The sequence below is a fragment of the Ranitomeya variabilis genome, chromosome 6 (genome assembly GCF_051348905.1).
Source record: "Ranitomeya variabilis isolate aRanVar5 chromosome 6, aRanVar5.hap1, whole genome shotgun sequence".
Classification (NCBI taxonomy): Eukaryota; Metazoa; Chordata; class Amphibia; order Anura; family Dendrobatidae; genus Ranitomeya; species Ranitomeya variabilis.
In genome coordinates this window covers 14,760,763-14,777,638 of record NC_135237.1, presented here as the reverse complement: position 1 = coordinate 14,777,638, position 16,876 = coordinate 14,760,763, and the positions used below count along the sequence as shown (strand labels likewise).

Sequence of the window (16,876 nt, the reverse complement as noted above, 5' to 3'; positions counted from 1 at the left end):
TTGTATTCCACCTTGATGAGGCTCATTCCCCGCAGTCCATGGGCCGTGTGCACACTCTGCGGTATCAGTGCGGTATCGGTGCGGTATCGGTGCGGTCTGACCCTGCGCTCACACAATAGTAGGAGAATGACCCCAGGCGGCGGGGCAGGGGTTAACAGCAGCAGGCAGGACCGCCATTGTCTCCTGCTCCCTCCTCCAGTCATCATCATCATCATCGTCCTGCAAAGTTCGGCCTCTTTTTAGGCTCCTGCTCCTCCTCCTCCTCCTCCATTCCCCTCTGGTGGAGGCTGCGGACTGCGCTCACACTACAAGCCCCAGCAGTGCGCGATGTACTGAGCGCGGCCCCCGGATGTGCCCCCCGGACCCCAGAGGAGACATGAGGACCCTGCTCGCCCTCTCCCTGCTGCTCATCGCCAAGGTGGGACCACTCGGACTTTCCGGGGCTTCTGGGTGGGAAGGGGTTACTGGGGAATTAATGACTGTCTGATGGACTACAACTCCCAGCATGGGCTCCGGATGGCATGCTGAGAGTTGTAGTTCCATAGAAGACTTCGCTCTGTGACTTGGGTACGGTGTGATTCCCTATGGGGGGATGTGACCGCGACCCCCGAGACCCCGCGGATCCTGTGTGCCGGGAGGGAGCGCTGTGCGGTCACCGGAGCCCGGGGGTGCGGGGACTTCTGCAACTTACATCCCGGCACATTAGAGCGGAGCACGATCCCGGCACCGGCCACAAACGTCCCCGGGAGGGAGATAAAATGGCGGCCACCGGCAACACGTCAGGAGACAAAGATGTGGTGAAGGAGGCAGCGTGTCCGAACCTGCCCGGGACCTCTCCTCTCCCCCGTACCGCCGCCTCTCCTCTCCTCGGTGCCCGCCGCCTCTCCTCTCCCCGGTACCCGCCGCCTCTCCTCGGTGCCTGCTGCCTCTCCTCTCCTCGGTGCCCGCCACCTCTCCTCTCCTCGGTGCCCGCCGCCTCTCCTCTCCCCGGTACCCGCCGCCTCTCCTCGGTGCCCGCCGCCTCTCCTCTCCCCCGTACCGCCATCTCTCCTCGGTGCCAATCGCCTCTCCTCTCCTCAATGCCCGCCGCCTCTCCTCTCCCTGGTGCCTGCCACCTCTCCTCTCCTTGGTGCCCGCCGCCTCTCCTCTCCCCGGTACCCGCCGCCTCTCCTCGGTGCCTGCTGCCTCTCCTCTCCCCGGTGCCTGCCACCTCTTCTCTCCTCGGTGCCCGCCACCTCTCCTCTCCTCAATGCCCGCCGCCTCTCCTCTCCCTGGTGCCTGCCGCCTCTCCTCTCCCCGGTGCCTGCCGCCTCTCCTCTCCCCGGTACCCGCCGCCTCTCCTCTCCCCGGTGCCTGCCGCCTCGCCTCGGTGCTCACTGCCTCACCTCATTGCCTCTCTCCTGGTGCCCGCCTCCTCTCCTCAGTGCCCGCTGCCTCGCCTCTCCTCTCCCCGGTACCCGCCGCCTCTCCTCGGTGCCTGCTGCCTCTCCTCTCCTCGGTGCCTGCTGCCTCTCCTCTCCTCTCCTCAATGCCCGCCGCCTCTCCTCGGTGCCCGCCGCCTCTCCTCGGTGCCCGCCGCCTCTCCTCTCCCCCGTACCGCCATCTCTCCTCGGTGCCAATCGCCTCTCCTCTCCTCAATGCCCGCCGCCTCTCCTCTCCTTGGTGCCCGCCGCCTCTCCTCTCCCCGGTACCCGCCGCCTCTCCTCGGTGCCTGCTGCCTCTCCTCTCCCCGGTGCCTGCCACCTCTTCTCTCCTCGGTGCCCGCCACCTCTCCTCTCCTCAATGCCCGCCGCCTCTCCTCTCCCTGGTGCCTGCCACCTCTCCTCTCCTTGGTGCCTGCCGCCTCTCCTCTCCCCGGTGCCTGCCGCCTCTCCTCTCCCCGGTGCCTGCCGCCTCTCCTCTCCCCGGTACCCGCCGCCTCTCCTCTCCCCGGTGCCTGCCGCCTCGCCTCGGTGCTCGCTGCCTCACCTCATTGCCTCTCTCCTGGTGCCCGCCTCCTCTCCTCAGTGCCCGCTGCCTCTCCTCTCCTCAGTGCCCGCCGCCTCTCCTCTCCCCGGTGCCTGCCGCCTCTCCTCGGTACCCGCCGCCTCTCCTCGGTGCCCGCCGCCTCTCCTCTCCCCGATGCCTGCCACCTCGCCTCTCCTGTCCCGGTGCCCGCCGCCTCTCCTGTCCCGGTGCCCGCCGCCTCTCCTGTCCCGGTGCCCGCCGCCTCTCCTCTCCTCGGTGCCCGCCGCCTCTCCTCGGTGCCCGCCGCCTCTCCTCTCCCGGTGCCCACCGCCTCTCCTCTCCCTGGTGCCTGCCACCTCTCCTCTCCCCGGTACCCGCCGCCTCTCCTCGGTGCCTGCTGCCTCTCCTCTCCCCGGTGCCTGCCACCTCTTCTCTCCTCGGTGCCCGCTGCCTCGCCTTGGTGCCTCTCCTTTCCCCGGTACCCGCCGCCTCTTCTCTCCTTGTGCCCCTCTCCTCGGTGCCCGCCGCCTCTCCTTTCCTCAATGCCTGCCGCCTCTCCTCTCCCCGGTGCCTGCCGCCTCTCCTCTCCCCGGTACCCGCCGCCTCGCCTCGGTGCTCGCTGTCTCACCTCATTGCCTCTCTCCTGGTGCCCGCCTCCTCTCCTCAGTGCCCGCTGCCTCTCCTCTCCTCGGTGCCTGCCGCCTCTCCTCGGTACCCGCCGCCTCTCCTCGGTGCCTGCCGCCTCTCCTCGGTACCCGCCGCCTCTCCTCGGTGCCCTCCGCCTCTCCTCTCCCCGGTACCCGCCGCCTCTCCTCTCCCCGGTGCCTGCCGCCTCGCCTCTCCTCTCCTCGGTGCCCGCCGCCTCTCCTGTCCCGGTGCCCGCCGCCTCGCCTCTCCTCTCCCGGTGCCCACCGCCTCTCCTCTCCCCGGTGCCCGCCGCCTCTCATTGCCGCCTCTCCTCTCCCGGTGCCCGCCGCCTCTCCTCTCCCCGGTGCCCACCACCAGGCCACGCTCACTGCTTGGAGCTTTGGGAAACTTTCTGGAGTCCTCGGTGTTGCCGATGGCATCTGATACCGGGAGCCCCAGCGGGTGTAGATGGTGGAAATCTGAGACTTCGCTCTGTGGCACCGACAGGTCGCATGTGATACATTGTTACAGTTGGGGCGATACAGGTTTTGACTTTGCTCGCTGAAGAATGAAGGGTTAATGTCAATACAGGAAAGATATGAGAGAGAAGAGACCCAGCACCGAAAATGTGCATGACATACCGGATTCATCAAGTCACCTCACATTTCATACGTTTTTCGTCGGATCCGTCGCTGGACAGATAAAACGTTACTATGTTCCTATTGCACCATCAGGCGCTAATACAACTATGAGAAAAAAATGGATTCCTTTTTTTTTTTTTTTTCAAAATCCGGTGGATTGTGTCTGATGGCAAAAACCTGATATGTGAAAGTGGCCAAAGTGTCACGGTGTCGTCTTCTGCAACTTCTACTCCGCAATGGAGGCAATAAAAAAGATGGAGTCGCTGTGCTGGGTGCACAGAGCGGCAGGGAGAGTTAACCGTGCGCTGCCAATTGATACAATGTATCCATGTCAGGACTTGATACATTTGGTTCCTCACTCCAGGGATCTGTAGAGTCTGAGCCCCCCCCCCCGCTGCTCAGCGTCTCTTAGGGCTCATTCACACTGCGCAGTCTGAACATGATTTTCTTTGCCGCCCGTTCTGTCTCCGCTGTTACCCTCCGGTTGTCAGCTCCCGTAGAGGTTGTCAGCTCCCGTAGAGGTTGTCGCCCGGTCTTTCCAGGTCCTTTGGCAGCCATATTTGCCGGCACCCAGCTTTCCCAGTAGCAGAAGTGTCTGTGGTGAGTACTGGATCCGCCGCCGGACTTCTCTCATTAGCTCATTATTGGGTCACTGATGTCGCCAATTTCCAGGCTTTTCCGCCGTCCGCACTCACGTCATCCCCCCCCCCTCCCTGCATCAATGATATCAGCTGTACCCCCTTATAGCCAGCCACAGAAACTGTACGCAGCTCTCCTGCGGTCTTATGGAAATGAAGCACCATGGATCATAAACTGCCCAGGGCCCCGTGTAGTAATGTACCGTAATGTACGGGGCCCCGTGTAGTAATGTGCCGTAATGTACGGGGCCCCGTGTAGTAATGTACCATAATGTACGGGGCCCCGTGTAGTAATGTACCATAATGTACGGGGCCCGTGTAGTAATGTACCATAATGTACGGGGCCCCGTGTAGTAATGTACCGTAATGTACGGGGCCCCGTGTAGTAATGTACCGTAATGTACGGGGCCCCGTGTAGTAATGTACCGTAATGTACGGGGCCCCGTGTAGTAATGTACCATAATGTACGGGGCCCCGTGTAGTAATGTACCATAATGTACGGGGCCCGTGTAGTAATGTACCGTAATGTACGGGGCCCCGTGTAGTAATGTGCCGTAATGTACGGGGCCCGTGTAGTAATGTACCATAATGTACGGGGCCCCGTGTAGTAATGTACCATAATGTACGGGGCCCCGTGTAGTAATGTACCATAATGTACGGGGCCCCGTGTAGTAATGTACCGTAATGTACGGGGCCCCGTGTAGTAATGTGCCGTAATGTACGGGGCCCCGTGTAGTAATGTGCCGTAATGTACGGGGCCCGTGTAGTAATGTACCATAATGTACGGGGCCCGTGTAGTAATGTACCATAATGTACGGGGCCCCGTGTAGTAATGTACCATAATGTACGGGGCCCCGTGTAGTAATGTACCATAATGTACGGGGCCCCGTGTAGTAATGTACCATAATGTACGGGGCCCCGTGTAGTAATGTACCATAATGTACGGGGCCCCGTGTAGTAATGTACCATAATGTACGGGGCCCCGTGTAGTAATGTACCATAATGTACGGGGCCCCGTGTAGTAATGTGCCGTAATGTACGGGGCCCCGTGTAGTAATGTGCCGTAATGTACGGGGCCCGTGTAGTAATGTACCGTAATGTACGGGGCCCCGTGTAGTAATGTACCGTAATGTACGGGGCCCCGTGTAGTAATGTGCCGTAATGTACGGGGCCCCGTGTAGTAATGTGCCGTAATGTACGGGGCCCCGTGTAGTAATGTACCGTAATGTACGGGGCCCGTGTAGTAATGTGCCGTAATGTACGGGGCCCCGTGTAGTAATGTACGGGGCCCCGTGTAGTAATGTACCGTAATGTACGGGGCCCCGTGTAGTAATGTACGGGGCCCCGTGTAGTAATGTACCGTAATGTACGGGGCCCCGTGTAGTAATGTGCCGTAATGTACAGGGCCCCGTGTAGTAATGTGCCGTAATGTACAGGGCCCCGTGTAGTAATGTGCCGTAATGTACGGGGCCCCGTGTAGTAATGTGCCGTAATGTACGGGGCCCCGTGTAGTAATGTGCCGTAATGTACGGGGCCCGTGTAGTAATGTGCCGTAATGTACGGGGCCCCGTGTAGTAATGTGCCGTAATGTACGGGGCCCGTGTAGTAATGTGCCGTAATGTACGGGGCCCCGTGTAGTAATGTGCCGTAATGTACGGGGCCCCGTGTAGTAATGTACCATAATGTACGGGGCCCCGTGTAGTAATGTACCATAATGTACGGGGCCCCGTGTAGTAATGTGCCGTAATGTACGGGGCCCGTGTAGTAATGTACCGTAATGTACGGGGCCCCGTGTAGTAATGTACCGTAATGTACGGGGCCCCGTGTAGTAATGTGCCGTAATGTACGGGGCCCCGTGTAGTAATGTGCCGTAATGTACGGGGCCCCGTGTAGTAATGTACCGTAATGTACGGGGCCCGTGTAGTAATGTGCCGTAATGTACGGGGCCCCGTGTAGTAATGTACGGGGCCCCGTGTAGTAATGTACCGTAATGTACGGGGCCCCGTGTAGTAATGTGCCGTAATGTACAGGGCCCCGTGTAGTAATGTGCCGTAATGTACAGGGCCCCGTGTAGTAATGTGCCGTAATGTACGGGGCCCCGTGTAGTAATGTGCCGTAATGTACGGGGCCCCGTGTAGTAATGTGCCGTAATGTACGGGGCCCGTGTAGTAATGTGCCGTAATGTACGGGGCCCCGTGTAGTAATGTGCCGTAATGTACGGGGCCCGTGTAGTAATGTGCCGTAATGTACGGGGCCCCGTGTAGTAATGTACGGGGCCCCGTGTAGTAATGTACCGTAATGTACAGGGCCCCGTGTAGTAATGTGCCGTAATGTACGGGGCCCCGTGTAGTAATGTACCGTAATGTACAGGGCCCCGTGTAGTAATGTGCCGTAATGTACGGGGCCCCGTGTAGTAATGTACGGGGCCCCGTGTAGTAATGTACCGTAATGTACAGGGCCCCGTGTAGTAATGTGCCGTAATGTACGGGGCCCCGTGTAGTAATGTACCGTAATGTACAGGGCCCCGTGTAGTAATGTGCCGTAATGTACGGGGCCCCGTGTAGTAATGTGCCGTAATGTACGGGGCCCGTGTAGTAATGTGCCGTAATGTACGGGGCCCCGTGTAGTAATGTGCCGTAATGTACGGGGCCCCGTGTAGTAATGTGCCGTAATGTACGGGGCCCCGTGCAGTAACGTCCCGGGGCCTATGACAGTTCTTCTGGTTCCCGTCCGGTGTGAGGTCTGGTACATTCTCTCCGCCCCCCACTTGCCCCGTTCGCCCATTCTGCCCGCTGTAGATCGGCCTCGGCTTTGCCGCGTCTTAATCCCAACTTCCCAAACCCTCGTCCAGGACTGGTTAGGAAAATGCCAAAAGTCACAAAATGTTTCCACAACTTTTGAGGCTTTTTTTTTTCCGTTTCAGGCAGTTTTCGCCTATGTGACCACGTTGTGGCTTCGTGTGCGGATTTTTCCGCACTGTTTTTGAAAAATCCGCAGGTAAAATGTCCTGTGTTTTACCTGCAGATTTCCTGCGTTTTTTGTGCGGATTCCTATACAGGAGCAGGTGTAAACCGCTGGGGAATCTGCCCAAAGAATTGACATGCTGCGGAATAAACAACGCAGCGTTTCCGAGCGGTATTTTCTGCAGCATGTGCACTGCAGATTTTGTTTTCCATAGGTTTACATGGTACTGTAAACGTGATGGAAAACTGCTGCGAATCCACAGCGGCCAATCCGCTCCGTGTGCACATAGCCTTACAAATATTCACCAAATCGAAGATCTCTGCTTGTTGTCAGTGAATAGACCATGAACTCCAGGATCTGATCGCTCAGGCTGTGCACTGATACATTGTAACAAACAGTCAGCACAGGAGAGCTTCCCTGTAGCTCAGAGGATTGTCCAGACTGGATACAATGGTAGCAAACGCTCAGCTGTGAGAAGTCCGATGTGAATCTGTTGTCATGCTTTTAGTTCTGGGGAGGATCAGCGGCGGCCGGACTCCTCTGACCTCGCTTATCTCCACAATGGCGGAGAGAATTCATAGAAGGTTGTCTGGGGGTCTCTGGTGGATGAAGCCGCAGTTTGTTACATTGTGTCCCCCACTATAACGTGCTATTCTCACAGGGGGTTACCGCTTTTCCAAACGTCGCTGTTTCTTTAGACTGTAAGTCCGCAGCTCCCTGCATCAATTATGTGATACGTCTTCACTTTGCCACAACCTTAAGGCTATGTTCACACGTTGCGGTTTTTGCTGCGGATCCGCAGCAGTTTTCCATGCGTTGTACAGTACAATGTTAACCTATGGAAAACAAAAACCGCAGTGCACATGCTGCGGAAAATTCAGCGCGGAAACGCTGCAGAATAAAAGAAGGAGCATGTCACTTCTTTGTGCGGATTCCGCAGCGGTTTTCAACCAGCACCAATAGGAAAGTGCAGTTGAAAACCCGCATAGGAATCCGCAGAAGAAACCGCGAGAAAATCCGCAGTGAAAACCACAGTGGTTTTGCAATGCGGATTTTCCAAATCTGCTGTGGAAAAATCCGCAGCAGAATCCGCAACGTGGGCACTTACCCTTAAGGGGATGTCCATTTCTTGACTATTTGCTGAACTTGGGGGCGGACATATCATTGGTGCAGCATGTGTGGCCGCACAGGGGCCCAAGAGGGGTGAGGGGCCACTACCACCCCCAAAGCAGGTGCATTGATGAGCTTTTGAGCTGCACAGGAGCCCTGTATGGTGTTCCTGGGTGGGGGCCCCCCCCCGTGTAGTGTTCCTGGGTGGGGGCCCCCCCCGTGTAGTGTTCCTGGGTGGGGGCCCCCCCGTGTAGTGTTCCTGGGTGGGGGCCCCCCCGTGTAGTGTTCCTGGGTGGGGCCCCCCCGTGTAGTGTTCCTGGGTGGGGCCCCCCCGTGTAGCGTTCCTGGGTGGGGGCCCCCCCGGTGTAGCGTTCCTGGGTGGGGGCCCCCCCGGTGTAGCGTTCCTGGGTGGGGGGCCCCCCCGGTGTAGCGTTCCTGGGTGGGGGGCCCCCCCGGTGTAGCGTTCCTGGGTGGGGGCCCCCCCGGTGTAGCGTTCCTGGGTGGGGGCCCCCCCGGTGTAGTGTTCCTGGGTGGGGGGCCCCCCCGGTGTAGTGTTCCTGGGTGGGGGGCCCCCCCGGTGTAGCGTTCCTGGGTGGGGGGCCCCCCCGGTGTAGCGTTCCTGGGTGGGGGGCCCCCAGTGTAGTGTTCCTGGGTGGGGGCTTTATACCCGCAGGTTGAGGGATAGGTCTTATATTTTGGGGGTCCCCTCCCGGCGTTTCCCCTGATTGCCGGGCGAGGGGGGCACAGCGTCTGAAGAGGCTCTTTCAGCTGAGAGAAGCGGCTCATTCATCCCCCTGAACGCGACTTCTCGGCCTCAGTAATTAAGTGGTCAGAGCTTAGAAAAAACACATTTCTGCTGGTTCCTGGGAAGATGATTACATGGGGGGTACACAGTGCCAGGCTCGGGGGGCCGTGCGGCGGTGTCCTCTAGGAAAGTCTCCCCCCAGATTATGCATCACCCGGGTTCTCCGACTTGAACCATGAAATGGGGACTTCACCGGCCCAGAACCAAAGGCAGGACGCACGGTGTAATCCTCGGGGGGCGCAAGTCACGGGCACCGAGCTAAGTGCTGGATCTTCAAGGGCGTCTGATGCATTCTGCCCATCGACTGGCATCAGCCTATAGAATAAACCAACAACTGCGCCACTGTCTGCCACGGTGCCTGAGGCTGCTATGAGAGATGGTGGTCCATCCACCTCCCAAATAGAAGGGGCCACGCTGCCATCCAGGTCTCTACCACGTAGACTTATGGGGCAGAGCGAGGGGCTTGGAGGGTCTCCTGGATCTCTGAGGTTGGTGATTGATGGGCACAGCTGTTTAGAGAGACAGCCACCCCACCTCTCCTGGATGATTCCTCTTATACTGGGAGCTGGCGCCCCTATAATGGGAGCTGGTGCCCCTATACTGTGAGCTGCTGCACCCCTTTTCCTCTAATACTGGGGGCTGGTGCACCCCTTTTCCTCTAATACTGGGGGCTGGTGCACCCTATACTGTGAGTTGCTGCACCCCTTTTCCTCTAATACTGGGGGCTGGTGCCCCTATAGTGGGAGCTGCTGCACCCCTTTTCCTCTAATACTGGGGGCTGGTGCACCCTATACTGTGAGCTGCTGCACCCCTTTTCCTCTAATACTGGGGGCTGGTGCACCCTATACTGTGAGCTGCTGCACCCCTTTTCCTCTAATACTGGGGGCTGGTGCCCCTATAGTGGGAGCTGCTGCACCCCTTTTCCTCTAATACTGGGGGCTGGTGCACCCCTTTTCCTCTAATACTGGGGGCTGGTGCACCCTATACTGGGAGCTGCTGCACCCCATTTCCTCTAATACTGGGGGCTGGTGCCCCTATAGTGGGAGCTGCTGTACCCCTTTTCCTGTAATACTGGGAGCTGGTGCCCCTATAGTGGGAGCTGCTGCACCCCTTTTCCTCCAATACTGGGGGCTGGTGCACCCCTTTTCCTGTAATACTGGGAGCTGGTGCCCCTATAGTGGGAGCTGCTGCACCCCTTTTCCTCCAATACTGGGGGCTGATGCACCCCTTTTCCTCTAATACTGGGGGCTGGTGCCCCCTCGTGTTCTGGACGCTGGTGGGTGCCACCGCCCCACCCCCCCTTGTCCCTCATGGCTGCGGGCGTCCTCTGATGTCTCCAGATGCTCAGCGCCATAGTGGGTCCTCGCAGGGGAGACCGCTGGGTCCTCACCAAATATGGAGCTGGTTGTGTGTAATCCGATCATTGTAAGAGGGAGACGCGGGGCCTAATGAGAACAAGACCCCGGGACCGGAGGATTCCCGGCGTCCATTAACCCTTCCTGCGTCGCGGCCCGTATAGACGGATCCATCGTACAGGAGGCCGATCGTCTGCGCTCATTCTTATGCACAAATGACCTAGAATCTTATAATTGATGGTTCGGCGATCGTCTAGCCGTGCCTGGCGATCAATGCCGGGGCGATCACTTGGGATCACTATCTGGGGCGCGGGATCCTTATACCTTAATGCACGGCCAATCCTACATGTGGCACACACGGGTCTGGGTTTAGAGGGATTGTCCAGTTTACACCCCCATATCTGTTCTGTCATCAGCGAATTGTGGGGGTCTTTTACCGGAAGACCCTGGAATGGTCCTCATTGTAAATGTAGCATGGTCTCTTCGTTGCCGGGCGCGGTGTCTGGGGGTTTCGTCTCCACATTGAGTGATTGTGCCACAGAGCTCCTCTGTCTGGTCCGTTGTACCCTGCATGCTCTGCCCCGATGGCGTTATATAATGGAGGGGAGGTACTTCCTGGGGGTCTGTGCGAGGCCCACTGCACCCGTCCCAGGGAGATCGGCTGTGGCTGGAGTCGTCCTTTAAGTCTCCCTCCCTGTGCGGTAGAACAAGGGCACTGCTGTGCGGCGCTCGCTGAAGGATCTGTGACTGTTCAGCTCTGGTCCTAATCAAACTGCATGTAACCCGCAGACTGGCACCGCACCCCCGTACCTGCCAGGGGGCATGACACACAGGACTCAAGAGTGACGACTCCCTCTCCTCCACACCGGCGGGCGGGCCTAGGTGTGGGGCTCTGCGGGCGGGCCTAGGTGTGGGGCTCGGCGGGCGGGCGGGCCTAGGTGCGGGGCTCTGCGGGCGGGTGGGCATAGGTGCGGGGCTCTGCGGGCGGGCCTAGGTGCGGGGCTCTGTGGGCGGGCCTAGGTGCGGGGCTCGGCGGGCAGGCAGGCCTAGGTGCGCGGGGCTCTGCGGGCGGGCCTAGGTGCGCGGGGCTCTGCGGGCGGGCCTAGGTGCGCGGGGCTCTGCGGGCGGGCCTAGGTGCGGGGCTCTGCGGGCGGGCCTAGGTGCGCGGGGCTCTGCGGGCGGGCCTAGGTGCGCGGGGCTCGGCGGGCGGGCCTAGGTGCGCGGGGCTCGGCGGGCGGGCCTAGGTGCGCGGGGCTCTGCGGGCGGGCCTAGGTGCGGGGCTCGGCGGGCGGGCCTAGGTGCGGGGCTTGGCTGGCGGGCCTAGGTGCGGGGCTCTGCTTGCTGGCGGGCCTAGGTGCGGGGCTCTGTGGGCCTAGGTGCGGGGCTCTGCTTGCGGGCGGGCCCAGGTGCGGGGCTCTGCGCAGCAGCATAAACAGTAAAAAGTAGGTGACACTTGTCAAGCACTGTGTTTGTGTGACCAACCTGTCAATCAGTTTTCCAAGCGATGCTACAGATCACTTGGAGAACGCTACGGATCCGTCCAAAAAACGGACCCAATGCATCAATTTCTTTACAATCCGCACAGGATCTGTCTTTTCAACATTGTGACAGATTGTGACTGATTGTAAGAACAGAAGTGTGAATGAGGCCTGATTTATATGGGGAGATGGGATCCTGCTGTAATTGGCATCAGGCAGGTTCCCAGCATAGACGATCATCGCCTTGTCGTGGCTGCTGGGCACATAAATTGGCCAAATTCCGCGCTAAGTATCTGCATTTTTTTTCTATTTCCTAGGAGCATTAATGTAATTCTGATGTCATGTCTCCATGCTGTAGTGTCCGCGGGCAGCGCTAGTGGTCAGTGCTGTATGGCGGCTGCTGCCCCTGGTCGCACCGTTAGATCCAGGGCTGCGGGGTCACACACAGGATTAGGTGCACTGGCCGCTGAGCCTGGACTAAGGACCCCTGTAACATTACATGATGGGGGGTCGGCAGTGGTCTGAGCTGTGTAGCCGCTCAGGGGCCCCAGAGGTCAGGGGCCACATCAGCTCCAGAGCGGAAAACTGCTTCTGTGACCCCCACTATTGGCCCTGGGCTGCCCCCCATACACCCCCCATACACCCCACAATCCTTCTCTCAGATTGTATCATCACACATGAGGCTTAGATACAGCGGCTGCGATGCGTGACCGGGGGCAGGAGGTTGTCTGGAAAAGTCTCTGATCTTGTCTGGGTTTAGTTGCTTGTTGTGAGCACAGCTGGGGAGGTTGTCGGGTGTGTGGTTGTCGGGTGTGTGGTTGTCAGGTGTGTGGTTGTCGGGTGTGTGGTTGTCGGGTGTGTGGTTGTCGGGGGGGGGGGGGGGGGTCGCGGAGGTTGCCGGGTGTGTGGTTGTCGGAGGTGGGTGCTGCACCTTATGCAGGTGTTCGGTCTCCAGGACGTTTCTGTGGGGAGGACATGAAACTCGCAGGTACAAGAACTTGTCACATTCATGGCTACAAGGGGGAGGTGGGGGAGGGGGCACATTGACCTGTTCGGTGCCGGAGCTCCGCGGCCTCCTGTGATGTCTGCGCTGCTCTCTGGTACATTCCTGCCCGCTGTAGCGCATAAACCACAGGTTGACTGCGGCGCCTCTGCTGGACACCAGGGGTACTGCGGCTCATCTCCTCCATCGAGTCCTTTTCCGTCACCCTTGGGAACCTGTGGAGCCTTTTGATTACTTTTGCCCCTTTCCTTGCACTGAGCAGATGTAGCTGAGCCGGGCAGTGTTTACTGCTGCACAATGTCCGGCCTTACAGGCAGTAAATAATTTAAGACACCGTTGGCATATTCCGGGATCTCCGTGCAGCCGACATTGATGTGGGGGGTCACTGACTTCATTCTCCAGATGTTACTGGCTGGGGCATTACATTGCAACTTCTGCTGCTGCTCCTCCTTGGCCGCCCTCTTCTGCTGCGGCTCCTCCTCAACCGCCCTCTTCTGCTGCGGCTCCTCCTTGGCCGCCCTCTTCTGCCTCTCCATGGCCGCCCTCTTCTTCTGCCGCCCTCTTCTGCCGCTCCTCGGCCACCCTCTTCTGCCGCCCTCTTCTGCCGCTCCTCGGCCACCCTCTTCTGCCGCCCTCTTCTGCTGCTGCTCCTCCTCGGCCGCCCTCTTCTGCTGCTGCTCCTCCTCGGCCGCCCTCTTCTGCTGCTGCTCCTCCTCGGCCGCCCTCTTCTGCTGCTGCTCCTCCTCGGCCGCCCTCTTCTGCTGCTGCTCCTCCTCGGCCGCCCTCTTCTGCTGCTGCTCCTCCTCGGCCGCCCTCTTCTGCTGCTGCTCCTCCTCGGCCGACCTCTTCTGCTGCTGCTCCTCCTCGGCCGCCCTCTTCTGCTGCTGCTCCTCCTCGGCCGCCCTCTTCTGCTGCTGCTCCTCCTCGGCCGCCCTCTTCTGCTGCTGCTCCTCCTCGGCCGCCCTCTTCTGCTGCTGCTCCTCCTCGGCCGCCCTCTTCTGCTGCTGCTCCTCCTCGGCCGCCCTCTTCTGCTGCTGCTCCTCCTCGGCCGCCCTCTTCTGCTGCTGCTCCTCCTCGGCCGCCCTCTTCTGCTGCTGCTCCTCCTCGGCCGCCCTCTTCTGCTGCCGCTCCTCGGCCGCCCTCTTCTGCCTCTCCATGGCCACCCTCTTCTGCTGCGGCTCCTCAGCCGCCCTCTTCTGCCTCTCCTCGGCCACCCTCTTCTGTCGCCCTCTTCTGCCGCTCCTCGGCCACCCTCTTCTGCCGCCCTCTTCTGCTGCTGCTCCTCCTCGGCCGCCCTCTTCTGCCGCCCTCTTCTGCTGCTGCTCCTCCTCGGCCGCCCTCTTCTGCTGCTGCTCCTCCTCGGCCGCCCTCTTCTGCTGCTGCTCCTCCTCGGCCGCCCTCTTCTGCTGCTGCTCCTCCTCGGCCGCCCTCTTCTGCTGCTGCTCCTCCTCGGCCGCCCTCTTCTGCTGCGGCTCCTCCTCAACCGCCCTCTTCTGCTGCGGCTCCTCCTCAACCGCCCTCTTCTGCTGCGGCTCCTCCTTGGCCGCCCTCTTCTGCCTCTCCATGGCCGCCCTCTTCTTCTGCCGCCCTCTTCTGCCGCTCCTCGGCCACCCTCTTCTGTCGCCCTCTTCTGCCGCTCCTCGGCCACCCTCTTCTGCCGCCCTCTTCTGCTGCTGCTCCTCCTCGGCCGCCCTCTTCTGCTGCTGCTCCTCCTCGGCCGCCCTCTTCTGCTGCTGCTCCTCCTCGGCCTGTTGTGAATTTGCTTTTTGCTCCCTCTAGTGGTTACTAGTTTTTTGACTCTGGTTTTTCTGTCATTCCTTTAATCCGCACCTGGGTCGTTAGTTAGGGGTTTTGCTATATAAGCTCCCTGGACCTTCAGTTCAATGCCTGGCAACGTAGTTATCAGAGCTAGTCTGCTGTGCTCTTGTCTACTGATCCTGGTTCCAGTTATATCAGCTAAGTCTGCCTTTTGCTTTTTGCTATTTGTTTTGGTTTTGTATTTTTGTCCAGCTTGTTCCAAATCTATATCCTGACCTTTGCTGGAAGCTCTAGGGGCTGGTGTTCTCCCCCCGGACCGTTAGACGGTTCGGGGGTTCTTGAATTTCCAGTGTGGATTTTGATAGGGTTTTTGTTGACCATATAAGTTACCTTTCTTTATTCTGCTATCAGTAAGCGGGCCTCTCTGTGCTAAACCTGGTTCATTTCTGTGTTTGTCATTTCTTCTTACCTCACCGTCATTATTTGTGAGGGGCTTCTATCCAGCTTTGGGGTCCCCTTCTCTGGAGGCAAGAAAGGTCTTTGTTTTCCTCTACTAGGGGTAGCTAGATTCTCCGGCTGGCGCGTGTCATCTAGAATCAACGTAGGAATGATCCCCGGCTACTTCTAGTGTTGGCGTTAGGAGTAGATATATGGTCAACCCAGTTACCACTGCCCTATGAGCTGGATTTTTGTATTCCGCAGACTTCCACGTACCTCTGAGACCCTCGCCATTGGGGTCATAACAGTTTGCCAGGCCAGTATTAAATGTTTAATGCATTGCAGAAGAGGGATTATAAGAAAGAAGATTCTGAGTTTTTTTTTTTTCTCCTTCCCCTTTACCTCAGAGTGGCTATGCTTGCTGCAGACATGAATGTCCAGACCTTGATTACAAGTGTGGACCAGCTGGCTACTCGTGTGCAGGGCATACAAGACTATGTTATCAGAAATCCTAGGTCAGAACCTAAAATACCGATTCCTGAACTGTTTTCCGGAGACAGGTTTAAGTTTAGGAATTTCGTGAATAATTGTAAATTGTTTTTGTCCCTGAGACCCTGTTCATCAGGAGATTCTGCTCAGCAAGTAAAAATTGTTATTTCGTTCTTACGGGGCGACCCTCAGGATTGGGCTTTTTCGCTGGCGCCAGGAGATCCGGCATTGGCTGATCTTGATGCGTTTTTTCTGGCGCTCGGTTTACTTTATGAGGAACCCAATCTTGAGATTCAGGCAGAAAAGGCCTTGCTGTCTATGTCTCAGGGGCAGGACGAGGCTGAAGTGTACTGCCAAAAATTTCGGAAATGGTCCGTGCTGACACATTGGAACGAGTGTGCACTGGCCGCTAATTTTAGAAATGGCCTTTCTGAAGCCATTAAGAATGTTATGGTGGGTTTTCCCATTCCCACAGGTCTGAATGATACTATGGCACTGGCTATTCAAATTGACCGGCGGTTGCGGGAGCGCAAAACCGCAAATTCCCTCATGGTGTTGTCTGAACAGACACCTAATTCGGTGCAATGTGATAGAAAAACCGCAAATTCCCTCATGGTGTTGTCTGAACAGACACCTGATTTAATGCAATGTGATAGAATCCTGACTAGAAATGAGCGGAAAATTCATAGACGCCGGAATGGCTTGTGCTACTACTGTGGTGATTCTACACATGTTATCTCAGCATGCTCTAAACGTATAGCTAAGGTTGTTAGTCCTGTCACCGTTGGTAATTTGCAACCTAAATTTATTCTGTCTGTAACTTTGATTTGCTCACTGTCATCTTATCCTGTCATGGCGTTTGTAGATTCAGGTGCTGCCCTGAGTCTCATGGATCTCTCATTTGCTAAGCACTGTGGTTTTACTCTTGAACCATTAGAAAATCCTATTCCTCTTAGGGGTATTGATGCTACGCCATTGGCAGCAAATAAACCGCAGTATTGGACACAGGTTACCATGTGCATGACTCCTGAACACCGCGAGGTGATACGTTTCCTGGTTTTACATAAAATGCATGATTTGGTTGTTTTAGGGCTGCCATGGTTACAGACCCATAATCCAGTCCTGGACTGGAAGGCTATGTCAGTCTCAAGTTGGGGCTGTCGTGGTATTCATGGGGATTCCCTGCCTGTGTCTATTGCTTCTTCTACGCCTTCGGAAGTTCCGGAGTATTTGTCTGATTACACAGGCCAACAAAAAACAACTTTTTTTATGTTTCTTTGATGAAAATAGGCAAATATTACTAATTTTGGGTCGAGAAACTCAAATATACCCACAGAATTGTTTAATTAGCTCTCGTTTTTTAGATACACGCCATGGAAGTATGTGCTGTAGGTAGCGATAAGAATTCATTACAAGAGTATAAATTGCACAGTACAGTACACATATTTAGTATCGCCGCGTCCGTAACGACCCAACCTATAAAACTGTCCCACTAGTTAACCCCTTCAGTAAACACCGTAAGAAAAAAAACAAAAAAACGAGGCAAAAAACAACGCTTTATTACCATACCGCCGAACAAAAAGTGGAATAACACGCGATCAAAAAGATGGATATAAATAACCA

At 57.6% G+C, this 16,876-nt stretch overlaps 1 protein-coding gene across 1 annotated transcript in view; it reads left to right on the top strand.

Moving 5' to 3' along the window:
* Positions 1 to 236: 236 nt before the first annotated feature.
* Positions 237 to 16,876, top strand: part of LOC143781328 (tumor necrosis factor receptor superfamily member 16-like) — a 41,847-nt gene continuing 25,207 nt past the window's right edge. Inside the window, exon 1 of the mRNA XM_077267879.1 lies at positions 237 to 418. Within this exon, the coding sequence (XP_077123994.1) occupies positions 350 to 418 (69 nt within the window). The 5' untranslated portion in view covers positions 237 to 349. The remainder of the gene's footprint in view (positions 419 to 16,876) is intronic.